At 45.5% G+C, this 20155-nt stretch overlaps 1 protein-coding gene across 1 annotated transcript in view; it reads right to left on the reverse strand.

The window, feature by feature from the left end:
• Positions 1 to 1563: 1563 nt before the first annotated feature.
• Positions 1564 to 20155, reverse strand: part of MRPL3 (mitochondrial ribosomal protein L3) — a 227919-nt gene continuing 209327 nt past the window's right edge. The window contains exon 10 of the mRNA XM_063922364.1: positions 1564 to 1994. Coding sequence (XP_063778434.1) covers positions 1845 to 1994 — 150 coding nt within the window. The 3' untranslated portion in view covers positions 1564 to 1844. The remainder of the gene's footprint in view (positions 1995 to 20155) is intronic.

Below are 20155 nucleotides of genomic sequence, written 5' to 3' on the forward strand. Positions count from 1 at the left end.
CTGAGGACAGGACCCCACAAAGTCCTTTGGGGAGACAGAGAGAGAGTATGCCAGCACACACCAGAGCGCTATATAATGCAGGGATTAACACTATAACTGAGTGATTTTTCCCCCAATAGCTGCTTGTATACATATATTGCGCCTAAATTTAGTGCCCCCCCTCTCTTTTTAACCCTTTGAGCCTGAAAACTACAGGGGAGAGCCTGGGGAGCTGTCTTCCAGCTGCACTGTGAAGAAAAAATGGCGCCAGTGTGCTGAAGGAGATAGCCCCGCCCCTTTTTCGGCTGACTTTTCTCCCGCTTTTTTCATGGATTCTGGCAGGGGTAATTTATCACATATATAGCCCTGGGACTATATATTGTGATGATTTGCCAGCCAAGGTGTCTTATATTGCCCTCAGGGCGCCCCCCCCCAGCGCCCTGCACCCATCAGTGACCGGAGTGTGAGGTGTGCATGAGGAGCAATGGCGCACAGCTGCAGTGCTGTGCGCTACCTTGTTGAAGACAGAAGTCTTCTGCCGCCGATTTTTTCGGAACACTTCTTGCTTCTGGCTCTGTAAGGGGGCCGGCGGCGCGGCTCCGGGACTGAACACCAAGGTCGGGTCCTGCGGTCGATCCCTCTGGAGCTAATGGTGTCCAGTAGCCTAAGAAGCCCAAACTACCACCAGTTAGGTAGGTTCGCTTCTTCTCCCCTTAGTCCCTCGCTGCAGTGAGTCTGTTGCCAGCAGATCTCACTGTAAAATAAAAAACCTAAAATATACTTTCTTTCTAGGAGCTCAGGAGAGCCCCTAGTGTGCATCCAGCTCACCCGGGCACAAGATTCTAACTGAGGTCTGGAGGAGGGTCATAGTGGGAGGAGCCAGTGCACACCAGGTAGTCCTAAAGCTTTCTTTAGTTGTGCCCAGTCTCCTGCGGAGCCGCTATTCCCCATGGTCCTTACGGAGTCCCAGCATCAACTTAGGACGTCAGAGAAATTGCCTTTATCGTTAGGTTTTTGTCATAAAGACAGACAATTATTTTAATTGGTATTGACTCATTAGCGTGAACTTGAATATGGTATACAATATAAAAATGAAACAAAACATACAGGTTATTGTCCCATAACAGAGGTTTACTAAAGCTGGTCATACACTATACAATTATGGCAGACCATCTGTCCAATCTGGCTGGATGGAATGAAAATCTTGTAATGTATGAGAGAAAATGACAATTGAACAACGGACAAAAATTGTCATTCCAACAAATTGGTTAACTTTTGGGTTTGACCAACTTGTCTGAATGACAGTTTTTGACCATTTTCCTGTCTTTGGGAGCAGATGGTTGATTGTTATTTACTATCGTTTATTACCAGATTTTCATTTCATCCAAATAATTGTATAGTATATGCCTAACTTAATTAATATTATAAATCTGCACTAAATTATAACAACTTGTATTTGTCTAGTGCATGAAAAGCAAACAACTGATTATTATTATTATATAGTTTTAGTTCAGATTAGTAAATAAACCATCATCTGTTTAATAGCAAAACTGCTTGCATGGTTTAATGAAGAGTAACACAAAACAATGTCAAATAGCCTTTATTACATAAGGACCTTGAAAAATCAAAACTTCCACACTTTGTCGTCAAAAGGTTTTAGGGATCCACAAGATCCATACAAATATACTGCACATTTAATTGCGGAAATCATTATATTTGGACCTTTAAGGTAAGTTGTTACTGTCCTTCAAAATAACAATTGTCACAGCATAAAGGGAAACCCTTCTGGAAACATAGTATACTTCTATTATTGTAAGCACAGTGATCTGGTGACAAAGTCTTTATGAATGAAGGTGGCAGAAAAACTAAGAGTACGTGACAGAGGGCTCATTGAACTGGAACATATCCTCATCGTAAAGGTCTTCCGGCAACTCTTCATCTCCATCAGCAAAAAATGTAGGGAAGGGGAGCTTTTCAAAGCCTTTTTGTTTAACAGCCAACTTTGTGTCCGTGATCTAGCAACAGAATGGAGAAAACAGATTATTTCTTTATTAAAGCATTCCTATTGGAGTGATCTTTTCAACATACACGTGTAGCTTAGACACACCTTTAGTTTACTAGGGCATATTATAATAAGAATTTACTTACCGATAATTCTATTTCTCGTAGTCCGTAGTGGATGCTGGGGACTCCGTCAGGACCATGGGGAATAGCGGCTCCGCAGGAGACAGGGCACAAAAAGTAAGCTTTTAGGATCACATGGTGTGTACTGGCTCCTCCCCCTATGACCCTCCTCCAAGCCTCAGTTAGGTACTGTGCCCGGACGAGCGTACACAATAAGGAAGGATATTGAACCCCGGGTAAGACTCATACCAGCCACACCGTATAACTTGTGATCTGAACCCAGTTAACAGTATGACAAACGTAGGAGCCTCTGAACAGACGGCTCACAACAAATAACAACCCGATTTTTTTGTAACAATAACTATGTACAAGTATTGCAGACAATCCGCACTTGGGATGGGCGCCCAGCATCCACTACGGACTACGAGAAATAGAATTATCGGTAAGTAAATTCTTATTTTCTCTAACGTCCTAAGTGGATGCTGGGGACTCCGTCAGGACCATGGGGATTATACCAAAGCTCCCAAACGGGCGGGAGAGTGCGGATGACTCTGCAGCACCGAATGAGAGAACTCAAGGTCCTCCTCAGCCAGGGTATCAAATTTGTAGAATTTTGCAAACGTGTTTGCCCCTGACCAAGTAGCAGCTCGGCAGAGTTGTAATGCCGAGACTCCCCGGGCAGCCGCCCAGGATGAGCCCACTTTCCTTGTGGAATGGGCCTTGACAGATTTAGGTTGTGGCAAGCCTGCCACAGAATGTGCAAGTTGAATTGTGCTACAAATCCAACGAGCAATCGTCTGCTTAGAAGCAGGAGCACCCATCTTGTTGGGTGCATACAATATAAGCAGTGAGTCAGACTTTCTGACTCCAGCCGTTCTTGAAATATATATTTTCAATGCCCGGACCACGTCCAACAACTTGGAATCCTCCAACTCGTTAGTAGCCGCAGGCACCACAATAGGCTGGTTCAGGTGAAACGCTGACACCACCTTAGGCAGAAAATGAGGACGCGTCCGCAGTTCTGCCCTGTCCGTATGGAAAATCAGATATGGGCTCTTATATGATAAAGCCGCCAATTCTGATACTCTCCTGGCTGAAGCCAGGGCCAGTAGCATGGTTACTTTCCATGTAAGATACTTCATCTCCACCGATTTGAGCGGCTCAAACCAATGGGATTTTAGAAAATCCAAGACTACATTAAGATCCCACGGTGCCACTGGGGGCACAACCGGGGGCTGTATATGTAGTACTCCTTTTACAAAAGTCTGGACTTCAGGAACTGAAGCCAATTCTTTCTGGAAGAAAATCGACAGGGCCGAAATTTGAACCTTAATGGACCCCAATTTGAGGCCCATAGACAATCCTGTTTGCAGGAAATGTAGGAATCGACCCAGTTGAAATTCCTCCGTGGGGGCCTTCCTGGCCTCACACCACGCAACATATTTCCTCCAAATGCGGTGATAATGTTGTGCAGTCACCTCCTTCCTGGCCTTTACCAGTGTAGGAATGACCTCTTCCGGAATGCCTTTTTCCTTTAGAATTCGGCGTTCAACCGCCATGCCGTCAAACGCAGCTGCGGTAAGTCTTGGAATAGACACGGTCCCTGCTGAAGCAGGTCCCGTCTTAGAGGTAGAGGCCACGGATCCTCCGTGAGCATCTCTTGAAGTTCCGGGTACCAAGTTCTTCTTGGCCAATCCGGAGCCACTAGTATCGTTCTTACTCCCTTTTGACGTATAATTCTCAGTACTTTTGGTATGAGAGGCAGAGGAGGGAACACATACACTGACTGGAACACCCACGGTGTTACCAGAGCGTCCACAGCTATTGCCTGAGGATCTCTTGACCTGGCGCAATACCTGTCCAGTTTTTTGTTGAGGCGGGACGCCATCATATCCACCATTGGTTTTTCCCAACGGTTCACAATCATGTGGAAGACTTCTGGATGAAGTCCCCACTCTCCCGGGTGTAGATCGTGTCTGCTGAGGAAGTCTGCTTCCCAGTTGTCCACTCCCGGAATGAATACTGCTGACAGTGCTATCACATGATCTTCCGCCCAGCGAAGAATCCTTGCAGCTTCTGCCATTGCTGTCCTGCTTCTTGTGCCGCCCTGTCTGTTTACGTGGGCGACTGCCGTGATGTTGTCCGACTGGATCAACACCGGCTGACCCTGAAGCAGGGGTTTTGCCAGACTTAGAGCATTGTAAATCACTCTTAGCTCCAGTATATTTATGTGAAGAGACATCTCCAGGCTTGACCATACTCCCTGGAAGTTTCTTCCTTGTGTGACCGCTCCCCAGCCTCTCAGACTGGCATCCTTGGTCACCAGGACCCAGTCCTGTATGCCGAATCTGCGGCCCTCTAACAGATGAGCACTCTGCAACCACCACAGAAGAGACACCCTTGTCCGTGGCGATAAGATTATCCGCTGATGCATCTGTAGATGCGATCCGAACCATTTGTCCAGCAGATCCCATTGAAAAGTTCGTGCGTGGAATCTGCCGAATGGAATCGCTTCGTAAGAAGCCACCATCTTTCCCAGGACTCTTGTGCATTGATGCACAGACACTGTCCCTGGTTTTAGGAGGTTCCTGACAAGTTCGGATAACTCCCTGGCTTTCTCCTCCGGAAGAAACACCTTTTTCTGAACCGTGTCCAGAATCATTCCCAGGAACAGCAGACGTGTCGTCGGGGTCAACTGAGATTTTGGAAAATTCAGAATCCACCCGTGTTGTTGCAGCACTAGTTGGGTTAGTGCTACTCCGTCTTCCAGCTGTTCTCTGGATCTTGCCCTTATCAGGAGATCGTCCAAGTAAGGGATAATTAATACGCCTCTTCTTCGTAGAAGGATCATCATTTCGGCCATTACCTTGGTAAAGACCCGAGGTGCCGTGGACAATCCAAACGGCAGCGTCTGAAACTGATAATGACAGTTTTGCACCACGAACCTGAGGTACCCTTGATGTGAAGGGCAAATTGGGACATGCAGGTAAGCGTCCTTTATGTCCAGGGACACCATAAAGTCCCCTTCTTCCAGATTCGCTATCACTGCTCTGAGTGACTCCATCTTGAACTTGAATTTTTGTATGTACAGGTTCAAAGATTTGAGATTTAGAATAGGTCTTACCGAGCCGTCCGGCTTCGGTACCACAAATAGCGTGGAGTAATACCCCTTTCCCTGTTGTAGGAGGGGTACCTTGACTATCACCTGCTGAGCAAACAGCTTGTGAATGGCTTCCAATACCGTCGCCCTGTCCGAGGGAGACGTTGGCAAAGCAGACTTTAGGAACCGGCGAGGGGCAGACTTCTCGAATTCCAACCTGTAACCCTGAGATACTACCTGTAGAATCCAGGGGTCCACCTGTGAGCAAGCCCACTGTGCGCTGAAATTCTTGAGTCGACCCCCCACCGTTCCCGAGTCCGCTTGTAAGGCCCCAGCGTCATGCTGAGGGCTTTGCAAAACCCTGGGAGGGCTTCTGTTCCTGGGCAGGGGCTGCTTGCTGCCCTCTCTTACCCCTTCCTCTGCCCCGAGGCAGATATGACTGTCCTTTTGTCCGCTTGTTCTTATAGGAACGAAAGGACTGCGGCTGAAAAGACGGTGTCTTTTTCTGTTGGGAGGGGGTCTGAGGTAAAAAAGTGGATTTTCCGGCAGTTGCCGTAGCCACCAGATCCGATAGACCGACGCCAAATAATTCCTCCCCTTTATACGGCAATACTTCCATATGTCGTTTGGAATCCGCATCACCTGACCACTGTCGCGTCCATAAACTCCTTCTGGCAGATATGGACATCGCATTTACTCTCGATGCCAGAGTGCAAATATCTCTCTGCGCATCTCGCATATAAAGGAAAGCATCCTTTAATTGCTCTATAGTCAATAAAATACTGTCCCTATCCAGGGTATCAATATTTTCAGTCAGGGAATCCAACCAGACGACCCCAGCACTGCACATCCAGGCTGAGGCGATGGCTGGTCGCAGTATAACACCAGTATGAGTGTATATACTTTTCAGGGTAGTTTCCAGCCTCCTATCAGCTGGATCCTTGAGGGCGGCCGTATCAGGAGACGGTAACGCCACTTGTTTCGATAAGCGTGTGAGCGCCTTATCCACCCTAGGGGGTGTTTCCCAGCGCGCCCTAACCTCTGGCGGGAAAGGGTATAATGCTAATAACTTTTTTGAAATTAGCATTTTTCTATCTGGGTTAACCCACGCTTCATCACATACATCATTTAATTCCTCTGATTCAGGAAAACCTACAGGTAGTTTTTTCACCCCCCACATAATACCCCTTTTTGTGGTACTTGTAGTATCAGAGATATGCAAAGCCTCCTTCATTGCCGTGATCATATAACGTGTGGCCCTACTTGAAAATACGTTTGTTTCATCACCGTCGACACTAGATTCAGTGTCTGTGTCTGGGTCTGTGTCGACCGACTGAGGTAAAGGGCGCTTTACAGCCCCTGACGGTGTCTGAGACGCCTGGGCAGGTACTAACTGGTTTGCCGGCCGTCTCATGTCGTCAACTGATTTTTGTAATGTGCTGACATTATCACGTAATTCCATAAACAAAGCCATCCATTCCGGTGTCGACTCCCTGGGGGGTGACATCACCATTATCGGCAATTGCTCTGCCTCCACGCCAACATCGTCCTCATACATGTCGACACACACGTACTGACACACAGCAGACACACAGGGAATGCTCTTATCGAAGACAGGACCCCACTAGCCCTTTGGGGAGACAGAGGGAGAGTTTGCCAGCACACACCCAAGCGCTATAATATATATGGGAACAACCCTATATAAGTGTTGTTCCTTATAGCCGCTTAAATATATAAAAATATCGCCAAAATATGCCCCCCCCTCTCTGTTTTACCCTGTTTCTGTAGTGCAGTGCAGGGGAGAGTCCTGGGAGCCTTCCTCACAGCGGAGCTGAGCAGGAAAATGGCTCTGTGTGCTGAGGAGAATAAGCCCCGCCCCCTATTCCGGCGGGCTTTTCTCCCGGAGTTTTAGACATTTGGCATGGGTTAAATACATACATATAGCCTTAATGGCTATATGTGATGTATTCTTTTGCCATAAAAGGTATTATATATTGCTGCCCAGGGCGCCCCCAGCAGCGCCCTGCACCCTCCGTGACCGTCTGGTGTGAAGTGTGTGACAACAATGGCGCACAGCTGCAGTGCTGTGCGCTACCTTCATGAAGACTGAAGAGCCTTCTGCCGCCTGTTTCCGGACCTTCAATCTTCAGCATCTGTAAGGGGGGTCGGCGGCGCGGCTCCGGGACGAACCCCAGGGTGAGACCTGTGTTCCGACTCCCTCTGGAGCTAATGGTGTCCAGTAGCCTAAGAATCCAATCCATCCTGCACGCAGGTGAGTTGAAATTCTCTCCCCTAAGTCCCTCGATGCAGTGAGCCTGTTGCCAGCAGGACTCACTGAAAATAAAAAACCTAAAAAACTTTTTCTAAGCAGCTCTTTAGGAGAGCCACCTAGATTGCACCCTGCTCGGACGGGCACAAAAACCTAACTGAGGCTTGGAGGAGGGTCATAGGGGGAGGAGCCAGTACACACCATGTGATCCTAAAAGCTTACTTTTTGTGCCCTGTCTCCTGCGGAGCCGCTATTCCCCATGGTCCTGACGGAGTCCCCAGCATCCACTTAGGACGTTAGAGAAAAGATGTATCATAATTAAAAATAGATTAGAGTTATGTACCAAATGTGCCAGCCAAGTTAACAAGTATCCTTCTTCTTTATAGTATAGCTTTCAACACCCAAAGGAAAAAGTTCTAGAGATGAGAACAATGGGGGTCATTCCGAGTTGTTCGCTCGCAAGTGAATTTTAGCAGATTTGCTCATGCTAAGCCACTGCCTACTGGGAGTGAATCTTAGCATCTTAAAATTGCGAACGATGTATTCGCAATATTGCGATTACACACCTCGTAGCAGTTTCTGAGTAGCTTCAGACTTACTCGGCATCTGCGATCATTTCACTGCTTGTCGTTCCTGGTTTGACGTCGCAAACACACCCAGCGTTCGCCCAGACACTCCCCCGTTTCTCCAGCCACTCCTGCGTTTTTTCCGGAAACGGTAGCGTTTTCTCCCACACGCCCATAAAACGGCCTGTTTCCGCCCAGTAACACCCATTTCCTGTCAATCACATTACGATCGCCAGAACGATGAAAATGCCGTGAGTAAAAATCCTAAGTGCATAGCAAATTTACTTGGCGCAGTCGCAGTCCGGACATTGCGCATGCGCATTAAGCGGAAAATCGCTGCGATGCGAAGATTTTTACCGAGCGAACAACTCGGAATGACCCCCAATGTGTAGGACTCATTTGCAAACAGTGCGTTTAGGTGTTACGTTTGCGTTGAAGCACATCAACAATTTGCTATTATCTGTGTAATGCAAGTATGATAATGAAAGATGGCATCCACACAAATTACTCATTCCCTAACAGAAGCATTCTATCAAGAGTAGCTTTGTTCTAATGTACTGCTTATCAGCAACAACCACACGTTCTAATTCTTCACCACAATCCTGCCACAAAGTGGCGCTGGTCTGTACCACTTTATGCTACCAGTGATATTGTATTTAAGGTTGTTAATATGGATGTGTGTAGTGGGGCAGATAACACCACGTGTGAGGATGTGCACAGTGCAGTAATCCATCAGACATTTATGATCATTATAATACCTTAGGACAACATAGATCAAAACTAATCTCTAATTGATTGACCAATTGCTTTGGGTTACATGTATTTGTATACATATAATTACATACATATATTCTTCTGAATAATGACACACTTAGCATAAGAATAAAGAAATTTACCAGTGCATTTATAAAGGCACTTCTTCTCTATGGACAGATCAGATGAAATTCATCAGGCTTCCAAAGCAATACAAAACTCTTGTTATTTTATTTAGTCCTTCACTTTCTTGTAATATGAATCATGCATATTAGTTACATTGTTATTAACCACTGAATGGCAGGACAGATTTGCCATCTACATCACCAACCCAATTTTCACATGTTGTTGAAAGTCCACATAAAGTTTGAACTTTTCTTTTCTGTGGCTGATATATTTAGTATAGTGCAGTGATTCCCAAACTGTGCGCTGTGGCACCCTGGGGTGCCTTGGATGGCTGGTAGAGGAGCACTTCAAATAATATATCGTCAATGTAACAGACAAAGCTAGTGCTGGTGGCTGCCAATCATAAAATATAAGGACAAACGGAAGCAAATCTTGTCCCTCACCCCATAATTAACCCTAAGAATGACACATACAGATGGCGCCACACATAATGAGCGCTACATCGCAGGCGCCGGCGAGCGCACAGACACGCTCCCATTCACTTTGAATGGGGCACGTGCGCGTCCCATTCGTCGCAGATGGAGCCACGATTAGCGTGGCTCCATCTGTAAACACAATTTACTTCATCCAATATTTCCTTCTAAATTTCTCAATAAGAAACTTTTGGACTAGGGGAGCCTGAAATTATTTCTGGTACTCTAGGATGCCGTGATTCAAAAAAGTTTGGGAACAACTGGACTATATATATATTTTATATTGGGGTATAAAATATTTATATATTTATTATATATGGGTATAATAAAAGGAACTGCATGCAAAATTACTAAAAATAACAACATGTTCCATTACTCTTAAATTGCTCCCACACGGCACAATATTTTAAATGATGTGGGCGTTTCCGACCGTTTGGTACAACACATTGTTTAAAAAGTGCTGTGTGTGGACATAACAATGACGCCGATGCGCACACCCACGGGTCGCTCGTTGCCTCCTCAGATCCCTTCAGCATACAGAAGGATCTGAGGAGACAGCGAATGATGCCATGATGCATTCCCACATCACCCCCTGTCGCTTGTCGTTGTGTGTGCACTTGCCGATGTCCCTGGAGGACACATCGCTCCGTGTGTGGGGGCCCTAACTCAAGTTATTTAACAAAGAAAACAACTCTACTCTAAAAATCTATTTGCCTCAAATACAGAGATGCCAAAGGTAAGTTTTTAATATACTGTATGGCACTGCAGTATGGCACTACATTTGTAAAATTATGGGGTCACCATCATTCTGTGAGACAGTGGAGAAATTCTGCCAGTGTTTCACATAGAGGGGGTTTTATCAGGCAGGTGAGTGGTGCTAAGGAGGCCATCTTGTTTTATTATAACTCTATACATTTACATTTCTCATAGTTGTTTATTATCATATTATTATTGTGGGAGACACTTTAGAAGTAAAAGGAGGGTGCAATTTGTCTATCAAACACTAGCACTGGTAGATCTAGTGTCATAATCTAAAAGCATCTTACCTGAAAGGTGTGGAAGAATGTGCTGCTCTAGGTGGTAAAAGGCTGCTACTACAGGCTACAAATCTTGAACTAACCTCTGAAAACCATTTTGTTAGCGCTTACCTTACTCCCCACCTATACAATCTTATGTACTCCTTTTGTTTTAGTTGTACCAAGTCTAATTAGAACGTAAACTCTCTCATTAGCATAGCTTTCCACACACTTTGCTTGAATGTCTGCCTTATCATCTCTGGCATGCATGTCCCTGTATTATCCATATACTGTTTTTGTATATTCGGATTGTTAAGAAAGCAAAGGCCCTTTCGTCAGTGCAAACTCTATATCATTTTAAAAAAACAATTTAAAGATCTGGAGTAGCTTACATGAAAAGACAGAATGAATACAAGTGCTTAAATTATTTGCTTTATGAAGTTGAAATTAGTGATGAGCGGATTCGGTTTTACTCGGTTTTACTCGGTTCTCAAAACGGCATCTTATTGGCTCACGGATGTCACGTGTTTTGGATAGCCAATAAGATGCCGTTTTGAGAACCGAGTAAAACCGAACCTCGCTCATCACTAGTTGAAATTACAAAAATAATAAAGTTTACATTTTTAAAGATTATGCCAACACAAACAAACTGAATCCTGATTTGTATTCAAGGCTGCAAATCTTTGACTATAGGAGACCAAAGTCTTTCTGCTCAATACTTTAAGCAGGATTACTTTTAACACCTAGATTCTCTTCTGGGTATTTCCTCAGCCTCTCAATTCTTTTGTTGTATTTCCCAATGCTCAGGTTCTGGATACATGCCCTAGGGATCATCTCAGAAGCTTTTGGTTTCTTTTACTAAGAATTGCTAATGTATTATTTCACCCACCGCAGTTCTACAGATGTTACAGAAATCCTACAATAAAGCTGAACATGATTTATCACACAATTTGCAAACAAGAAGCTTCTGGGGAAAATAAACTATCGGGGATTTTGAAATGTATTTGTACTGTACTTAAGCACATAATATACACAAGAAAACAAAAGTAAACCCCATACTGTACATCACACTTCATGTATATTAAACACTTCTATAACAAATCAGATCAAGTGAAGATTATGCCCCCTAGGACATAATCTTCACTTTACACAAATTATCATCCTTGCCTGAGAACATATTCACTTGATCTCCTAAAATTTTTGACACCTTTTTCATACTTTGCCATCCATGTGGACTACGATTGGGAATCGTAACCTCTGCTGAGCGCAGCAAAGCACTTTGCCCGCAGTTCGCTTGCCATGCAAGGGGACGCGGTACACTAATTTGGGTTCCCTATGCTCTGACTGTGGCTATGCTATGGGCAGGACAGCCACCACTGGATATAGCAAGGAAGCTGGGGGGACATAATCTTCACTAGTTTAATCAAAGGACAGCCCCCACTGGAAGCAGGGGGACATAATCTTCACTTGTTTAATCAGGGGGACATAATCTTCACTTGATACAACAAATCTTCCTTACAAAACTTAATACAAAAACCTGAATAGAAAGTTGCATGTATGTCAGACAACACTTTTAATTTTTAAATGCAATTTGGGAAAAAATGGAATGTTACAAATAAAACTGCCACTAAAATAACTTTACAGTATTTATAGAAAAAAATAGAGCTTTAAAATCAGATTGTTTTTTTTCTCCGTATTTCACTGTACAAAATATTTGAATAAAGTGCTTTATATTAGTCTATATATACTATACAGTATGTTTTTAACAGCATTTTTCAGCAATACTTACCCATGCAAAATAGATTTTACCCGTTACAACACAAATATAAGTCGGTATTCAAATGCTCGCAGGTAATTGTGTCGCCGGGGGATATTCAACTAGCCCCGATAATTATGAGGGATTTTGTTTCACCTGAACCTGTATGTTTTCGGGAGAAAATGTATTTCTTATTCGGGTGACCTAATTAAAGTATAATATCGAAGAAACATGGGAAAATCGTGAAAACTGCATGTTTTTGACCGATATTTCTTTGCAGGTAATTGAATACCGACCATAGCATTTATCTATGACGCTGAATACACCAAACTATGGTTCCTGCCAATCGACTAACAGGAGAATGGGAAACAGTACCTCATTCAGAGAGTCACAAATAACTTCCTTCCAAATATACAGTATATAAAGTACTTTTAAGTCTGGAAATGCACACAAACATCTATTAAAATGTGTCTTTTACTTAAAGCAGACTTATCTGTTCCTTTTGACCATGTTAGATTATGGTACAAAAGAGGCAAATTTTATTTTAGGTTTCAATTAGAAATGACCAAATGATACAGGAACATAGTCAGTCTTTGAGAGTCATAATGAAGCCTTCCCTGGCATCATCTGGCCACAGTCATACCAGAATAACTGTGCAGTATTCCATTACCTGGTATCACAATACAACTTCCTGGTTGCAAAGCCACACAAGATCTACCAGCTCTGAAGAACTCTTTCATTCTACTTTAGTCTTCAAATGCAGCATTGTTGCATTTTTACAAAGTTGTACGGGAAGTAGTCAATTTACCTACAATCAAAATCCAGATGGTCAAAATACTGACAACCACTGACCGATGGTCAAAATAGAGACATTAAAAATGTCGACTCAGCTGAAGAATCGACATGACTTTTTCATTGAAACCGACTTGTTCATACTTTACCATTCCGGTGGACGTGGAGGGGGAATATTAATAGTCGTATGTAATAATACTATGTTGACATATACACCCAATTTAAAAAACAAAACCCATCGGCGACTTTTTGACATGTCAACATTTTGAATGTCGGTATTTTGATTATGTCGACATTTTAAATGTCGCTATTTTGACATTGTCAGTATTTTGACCAACGGTCAATTGTTGTCGGTATTTTGATTGTAGGTAAATCATACTGATCCCAGTTGTACCTATTAGCCTTGCACAGGATGAGCATAGCCATAGTCATTTTAAATGACTAGAGAAATATATTTTACTGAGATAAATGTTATCAAGCGCCATCTGCTAAGAACTGTGCCATGTACTGGCTCTTTGAATAACAAGATGTCCTGTCTACACAAGAATAACTTTTATACAGCCCCAATTGAGACAAATTGGAAAAAAATCTAGAACAACATGGTAAACTGCATATGTTATTTGTCTTCAAACATGTTGTCTTGAGTCCCTGCTCCAGTAGAGCGTAGAACCTATATTCCTTACCACATGCACTCACCATCACGATAGGGTTAATTTTGAGATAGACAAGACATAGACAGGACACCCCATGGCATTAAATGGCCACATACCAGGACCTACAGTAAGTATTTTCTACTATGACAGACAGGCGAATTTGAACAAATACATGCCGAAACACCCAGACCTGGTAATATGGTGTTTTGTGCTGGAAACTAGTGTGCAATTAATCTCCCTTTACTTCAGCTCTCAGTCTACTTACTAACTCCTGCTAACCTGCTATTATATGGGAAGGGGGGTGGACGGGGGGCGCTAGACTGATCTGACCTCATCAGCAGATGGGTCCCTAATACTAAGGGCTAGAGACCTGTGCCCTGGACTCATATATTAGTGTTAGGTCACCTTTTTGTGGTGCGGGGAGAGGGACCATATATTTTTGGCCAAAACTTATGCCAAGCAACTTATTTTTGCTCTATGTAGGAATGTGTTCCTGCCATTTGCAGACTGCATATTAGAAAAGGCACTATTATCCTATGTCCTAAATAAATGTATTGAATTATATGGTGTATTGAGGCTAGGTGTAAGAGAACACATCTGTAATATTCATAACAACTTGTGCATTATGCCTACTGTTTACTTGAAATAAAAAAAAAGATTATTATACCCTTTTCACACTGCCAATGCCGGATCCTACCCGGGAATTGGAAACGGGTCCTTCCCGGGTGGGATCCGTCATTGGCAGCTGCTGCAGGCTTTCCCGACCTGGCAATATGCCGGGCGGGTTGCCATAGCAGCGGGGGGAAGGGAGGGGGGGGGGGCGGAGCCGGCGGTGCTGGGAGATGAGATCATCTCAGCGCCGCCTCTCCCTATCTAGTAAACGGGTCCCGGGTCGCATAGACCCGGGAGCCCGTTTAAGCAGCCACTGACCCGGTATTCAACCAAGGTATAACACTGCTTTATACCCGGGTTGAATTGCCGGGTCAGGCGACAATATGCCGGGTCGATACCGGGTTATTTGTGCGGTGTGAAAGGGGTATTAGAGGCCTCCTGAATGTTGTGTCCCCTGTATAAAGGCATGTAAATGGTCATGGAACGCTACAGTGATATATAACATGCTTATAAATACACAATAGAGATTGGAGTGCATTAAATGATGACCACATTAAACACTACATCAGGCACGTCAAACTCTCCTGCTGTTATGAAACTACAAGTCCCAGCATGCTTTACCAGCTGCTTGGTGGAAGGTATGCTGGCAAACCATGCTGGGACTTGTAGTTTCACAACAGCTGGAGGACCATGAGTTTGACATGCCTGTACTACATTAGCACAAAAAATAAGATTTTACTCACCGGTAAATCTATTTCTCGTAGTCCGTAGTGGATGCTGGGAACTCCGTAAGGACCATGGGGAATAGACGGGCTCCGCAGGAGACTGGGCACTCTAAAAGAAAGATTAGGTACTATCTGGTGTGCACTGGCTCCTCCCACTATGACCCTACTCCAGACCTCAGTTAGGATACTGTGCCCGGAAGAGCTGACACAATAAGGAAGGATTTTGAATCCCGGGTAAGACTCATACCAGCCACACCAATCACACCGTATAACTCGTGATACTACACCCAGTTAACAGTATGAAATATAACTGAGCCTCTCAACAGATGGCTCAACAATAACCCTTAGTTAGGCAATAACTACATACAAGTATTGCAGACAATCCGCACTTGGGATGGGCGCCCAGCATCCACTACGGACTACGAGAAATAGATTTACCGGTGAGTAAAATCTTATTTTCTCTGACGTCCTAGTGGATGCTGGGAACTCCGTAAGGACCATGGGGATTATACCAAAGCTCCCAAACGGGCGGGAGAGTGCGGATGACTCTGCAGCACCGAATGAGAGAACTCAAGGTCCTCCTCAGCCAGGGTATCAAATTTGTAGAATTTAGCAAACGTGTTTGCCCCTGACCAAGTTGCAGCTCGGCAAAGTTATAAAGCCGAGACCCCTCGGGCAGCCGCCCAAGATGAGCCCACTTTCCTCGTGGAATGGGCTTTTACTGATTTAGGATGCGGCAATCCAGCCGCAGAATGCTCCAGCTGAATTGTGCTACAAATTCAGTGAGCAATAGTCTGCTTAGAAGCAGGAGCACCTATTTTGTTGGGTGCCTACAGGATAAAAAGCGAGTCAGTTTTCCTGACTCCAGCCGTCCTGGAAATATAAATTTTTAAGGCCCTGACTACGTCCAGTAACTTGGAATCTTCCAAGTCCCTAGTAGCCGCAGGCACTACAATAGGTTGGTTCAAGTGAAAAGCTGATACCACCTTAGGGAGAAACTGGGGACGAGTCCTCAATTCTGCCCTATCCATATGGAAAATCAGATAAGGGCTTTTACATGACAAAGCCGCCAATTCAGACACACGCCTGGCCGAAGCCAAGGCCAATAACATGACCACTTTCCACGTGAGATATTTCAAATCCACAGTTTTAAGTGGCTCAAACCAATGTGATTTTAAGAAACTCAACACCACGTTGAGATCCCAAGGTGCCACAGGAGGCACAAAAGGGGGCTGAATATGTAGCACTCCCTTTACAAATGTCTGAACTCCAGGCAGTGAAGCCAGTTCTTTCTGGAAGAAAATCGACAGAGCCGAAATCTGGACCTTAATGGAACCCAAGTTTAGGCCCATAGTCACTCCTGACTGTAGGAAGTGCAGAAAACGACCCAGCTGAAATTCCTCTGTTGGGGCCTTCCTGGCCTCACACCACGCAACATATTTTCGCCAAATACGGTGATAATGGTTTGCGGTTACTTCTTTCCTGGCTTTTATCAGCGTAGGAATGACTTCCTCCGGAATGCCCTTTTCCTTTAGGATCCGGAATTCAACCGCCATGCCGTCAAATGCAGCCGCGGTAAGTCTTGGAACAGACAGGGCCCCTGCTGTAGCAGATCCTGTCTGAGCGGTAGAGGCCATGGGTCCTCTGATATCATTTCTTGAAGTTCTGGGTACCAAGCTCTTCTTGGCCCATCCGGAACCACGAGTATCGTTCTTACTCCTCGTTTTCTTATTATTCTCAGTACCTTTGGTATGAGAGGCAGAGGAGGGAATACATAAACCGACTGGTACACCCACGGTGTCACTAGAGCGTCCACAGCAATTGCCTGAGGGTCCCTTGACCTGGCGCAATATCTAGTTTTTTGTTTAGGCGGGACGCCATCATGTCCACCTGTGGCCTTTGCCAACGGTTTACCAACAGTTGGAAGACTTCTGGATGAAGTCCCCACTCTCCCGGGTGTAGGTCGTGTCTGCTGAGGAAGTCTGCTTCCCAGTTGTCCACTCCCGGAATGAACACTGCTGACAGTGCTAAGACGTGATTTTCCGCCCATCGGAGAATCCTTGTGGCTTCTGCCATCGCCATCCTGCTTCTTGTGCCGCCCTGTCGGTTTACATGGGCGACTGCCGTGATGTTGTCTGATTGGATCAGTACCGGCTGGTTTTGAAGCAGAGGCCTTGCCAGACTTAGGGCATTGTAAATGGCCCTCAGTTCCAGAATATTTATGTGTAGGGACGACTCCTGACTTGACCAAAGTCCTTGGAAATTTCTTCCCTGTGTGACTGCCCCCCAGCCTCGAAGGCTGGCATCCGTGGTTACCAGGACCCAGTCCTGTATGCCGAATCTGCGGCCCTCTTGAAGATGAGCACTCTGCAGCCACCACAGTAGAGATACCCTGGTCCTTGGAGACAGGGTTATCAGCCGATGCATCTGAAGATGCGATCCCGACCACTTGTCCAAGAGGTCCCACTGAAAGGTTCTTGCATGGAACCTGCCGAATGGAATTTTGCTACGTAAGAAGCTACCATTTTTCCCAGGACTCGTGTGCAGTGATGCACCGATACCTGTTTTGGTTTCAGGAGGTCTCCGACTAGAGATGACAGCTCCGTGGCTTTCTCCTGCGGGAGAAACACTTTTTTCTGTTCTGTGTCCAGAACCATCCCTAGGAACAGTAGGCGTGTGGTAGGAACCAGCTGTGACTTTGGAATGTATAGAATCCATCCGTGCTGTTGTAGCACTTCCCGAGATAGTGCTACTCCGACCAACAACTGCTCCTTGGACCTCGCCTTTATAAGGAGATCGTCCAAGTACGGGATAATTAAAACTCCCTTTTTTCGAAGGAGTATCATCATTTCTGCCATTACCTTGGTAAAGACCCTCGGTGCCGTGGACAGTCCAAACGGCAGTGTTTGGAATTGGTAATGGCAATCCTGTACCACAAATCTGAGGTACTACTGGTGAGGATGGTAAATGGGGACATGTAGGTAAGCATCCTTGATGTCCAGGGATACCATGTAATCCCCCTCCTCCAGGCTTGCAATAACCGCCCTGAGCGATTCCATCTTGAACTTGAATTTTTTTTGTGTATGTGTTCAAGGATTTCAAATTTAAAATGGGTCTCACCGAACCGTCCGGTTTCGGTACCACAAACAGTGTGGAATAGTAACCCCGTCCTTGTTGAAGTAGGGGCACCTTGACTATCACCTGCTGGGAATACAGCTTGTGAATTGCCTCTAGCACAGCCTCCCTGCCTGAGGGAGTTGTCGGCAAGGCAGATTTGAGGAACCGGCGGGGGGGAGACGCCTCGAATTCCAGCTTGAACCCCTGAGATACTACTTGAAGGATCCAGGGATCCACCTGTGAGCGAGCCCACTGATCGCTGAAATTTTTGAGGCGGCCCCCCACCGTACCTGGCTACGCCTGTGGAGCCCCCGCGTCATGCGGTGGACTCAGAGGAAGCAGGGGAAGAATTTTGATTCTGGGAACTGGCTGACTGGTGCAGCTTTTTCCCTCTTCCCTCGTCTCTGTGCAAAAAGGAAGCGCCTTTGACCCGCTTGCTTTTCTGAAGCCGAAAGGACTGTACCTGATAATACAGTGCTTTCTTAGGCTGTGAGGAAACCTGAGGTAAAAAAAAATTTCTTCCCAGCTGTTGCTGTGGATACGAGGTCCCAGAGACCATCCCCAAACAATTCCTCACCCTTATAAGGCTCTATGTGCCTTTTAAAGTCAGCATCACCTGTCCAGTGCCGGGTCTCTAATACCCTCCTGACAGAATGGACATTGCATTAATTCTGGATGCCAGCCGGCAAAATATCCCTCTGTGCATCCCTCATATATAAGACGACGTCTTATGTTCGCAAAATAGTATCCCTGTTTGACAGGGTTACAGACCACGCTGCAGCAGCACTATCTGCAGGTCTCAGTCTAGTACCTGAGTGTGTAAATACAGACTTCAGGATAGCCTCCTGCTTTTTATCAGCAGGTACCTTCAAAGTGGCCGTATCCTAAGACGGCAGTGCCACCTTTTTTGACAAACGTGTGAGCGCCTTATCCACCCTAGGGGATATCTCCCAGCGTAACTTATCCTCTGGCGGGAAAGGGTACGCCATCAGTAACTTTTTAGAAATTACCAGTTTCTTATCGGGGGAACCCACGCTTTTTCACACTTCATTCACTCATTTGATGGGGGAACAAAACACTGCCTGCTTTTTCTCCCCAAACATAAAACCCTTTTTTAGTGGTACTTGGGTTAATGTCAGAAATGTGTAACACATTTTTTATTGCCGGGATCATGTAACGGATGTTCCTAGTGGATTGTGTATATGTCCCAACCTTGTCGACACTGGAGTCAGACTCCGTGTCGACATCTGTGTCTGCCATCTGAGGGAGCGGGCGTTTTTGAGCCCCTGATGGCCTTTGAGACGCCTGGGCAGGCGCGGGCTGAGAAGCCGGCTGTCCCATAGCTGTTACGTCATCCAGCCTTTTATGTAAGGAGTTGACACTGTCGGTTTATACCTTCCACCTATCCATCCACTCTGGTGTCGGCCCCACAGGGGGCGACATCACATTTATCGGCATCTGCTCTGCCATCACATAAGCCTCCTCATCAAACGTGTCGACACAGCCGTACCGACACACCGCACACACACAGGGAATGCTCTGACTGAGGACAGGACCCCACACAGCCCTTTGGGGAGACAGAGAGAGAGTATGTCAGCACACACCAGAGCGCTATATAATTTAGGGATTAACACTATATTGAGTGAATTTTTCCCAATAGCTGCTTGTATATACAATATTGCGCCTAAATTTAGTGCCCCCCCCTCTCTTTTTAACCCTTTGAGCCTGCAAACTACAGGGGAGAGCCTGGGGAGCTGTCCTCCAGCTGCACTGTGAAGAGAAAATGGCGCCAGTGTGCTGAGGGAGATAGCTCCGCCCCTTTTTCGCGGACTTTTCTCCTGCTTTTTTATGGATTTTGGCAGGGGTATTTATCACATATATAGCCTCTGGGGCTATATATTGTGATATATTTGCCAGCCAAGGTGTTTTTATTGCTGCTCAGGGCGCCCCCCCCCAGCGCCCTGCACCCTCAGTGACCGGAGTGTGAAGTGTGCATGAGGAGCAATGGCGCACAGCTGCAGTGCTGTGCGCTACCTTGGTGAAGACTGATGTCTTCTGCCGCCGATTTTCCGGACCTCTTCTTGCTTCTGGCTC

This window comes from Pseudophryne corroboree, chromosome 5, assembly GCF_028390025.1.
Source record: "Pseudophryne corroboree isolate aPseCor3 chromosome 5, aPseCor3.hap2, whole genome shotgun sequence".
Taxonomy (NCBI): domain Eukaryota; kingdom Metazoa; phylum Chordata; class Amphibia; order Anura; family Myobatrachidae; genus Pseudophryne; species Pseudophryne corroboree.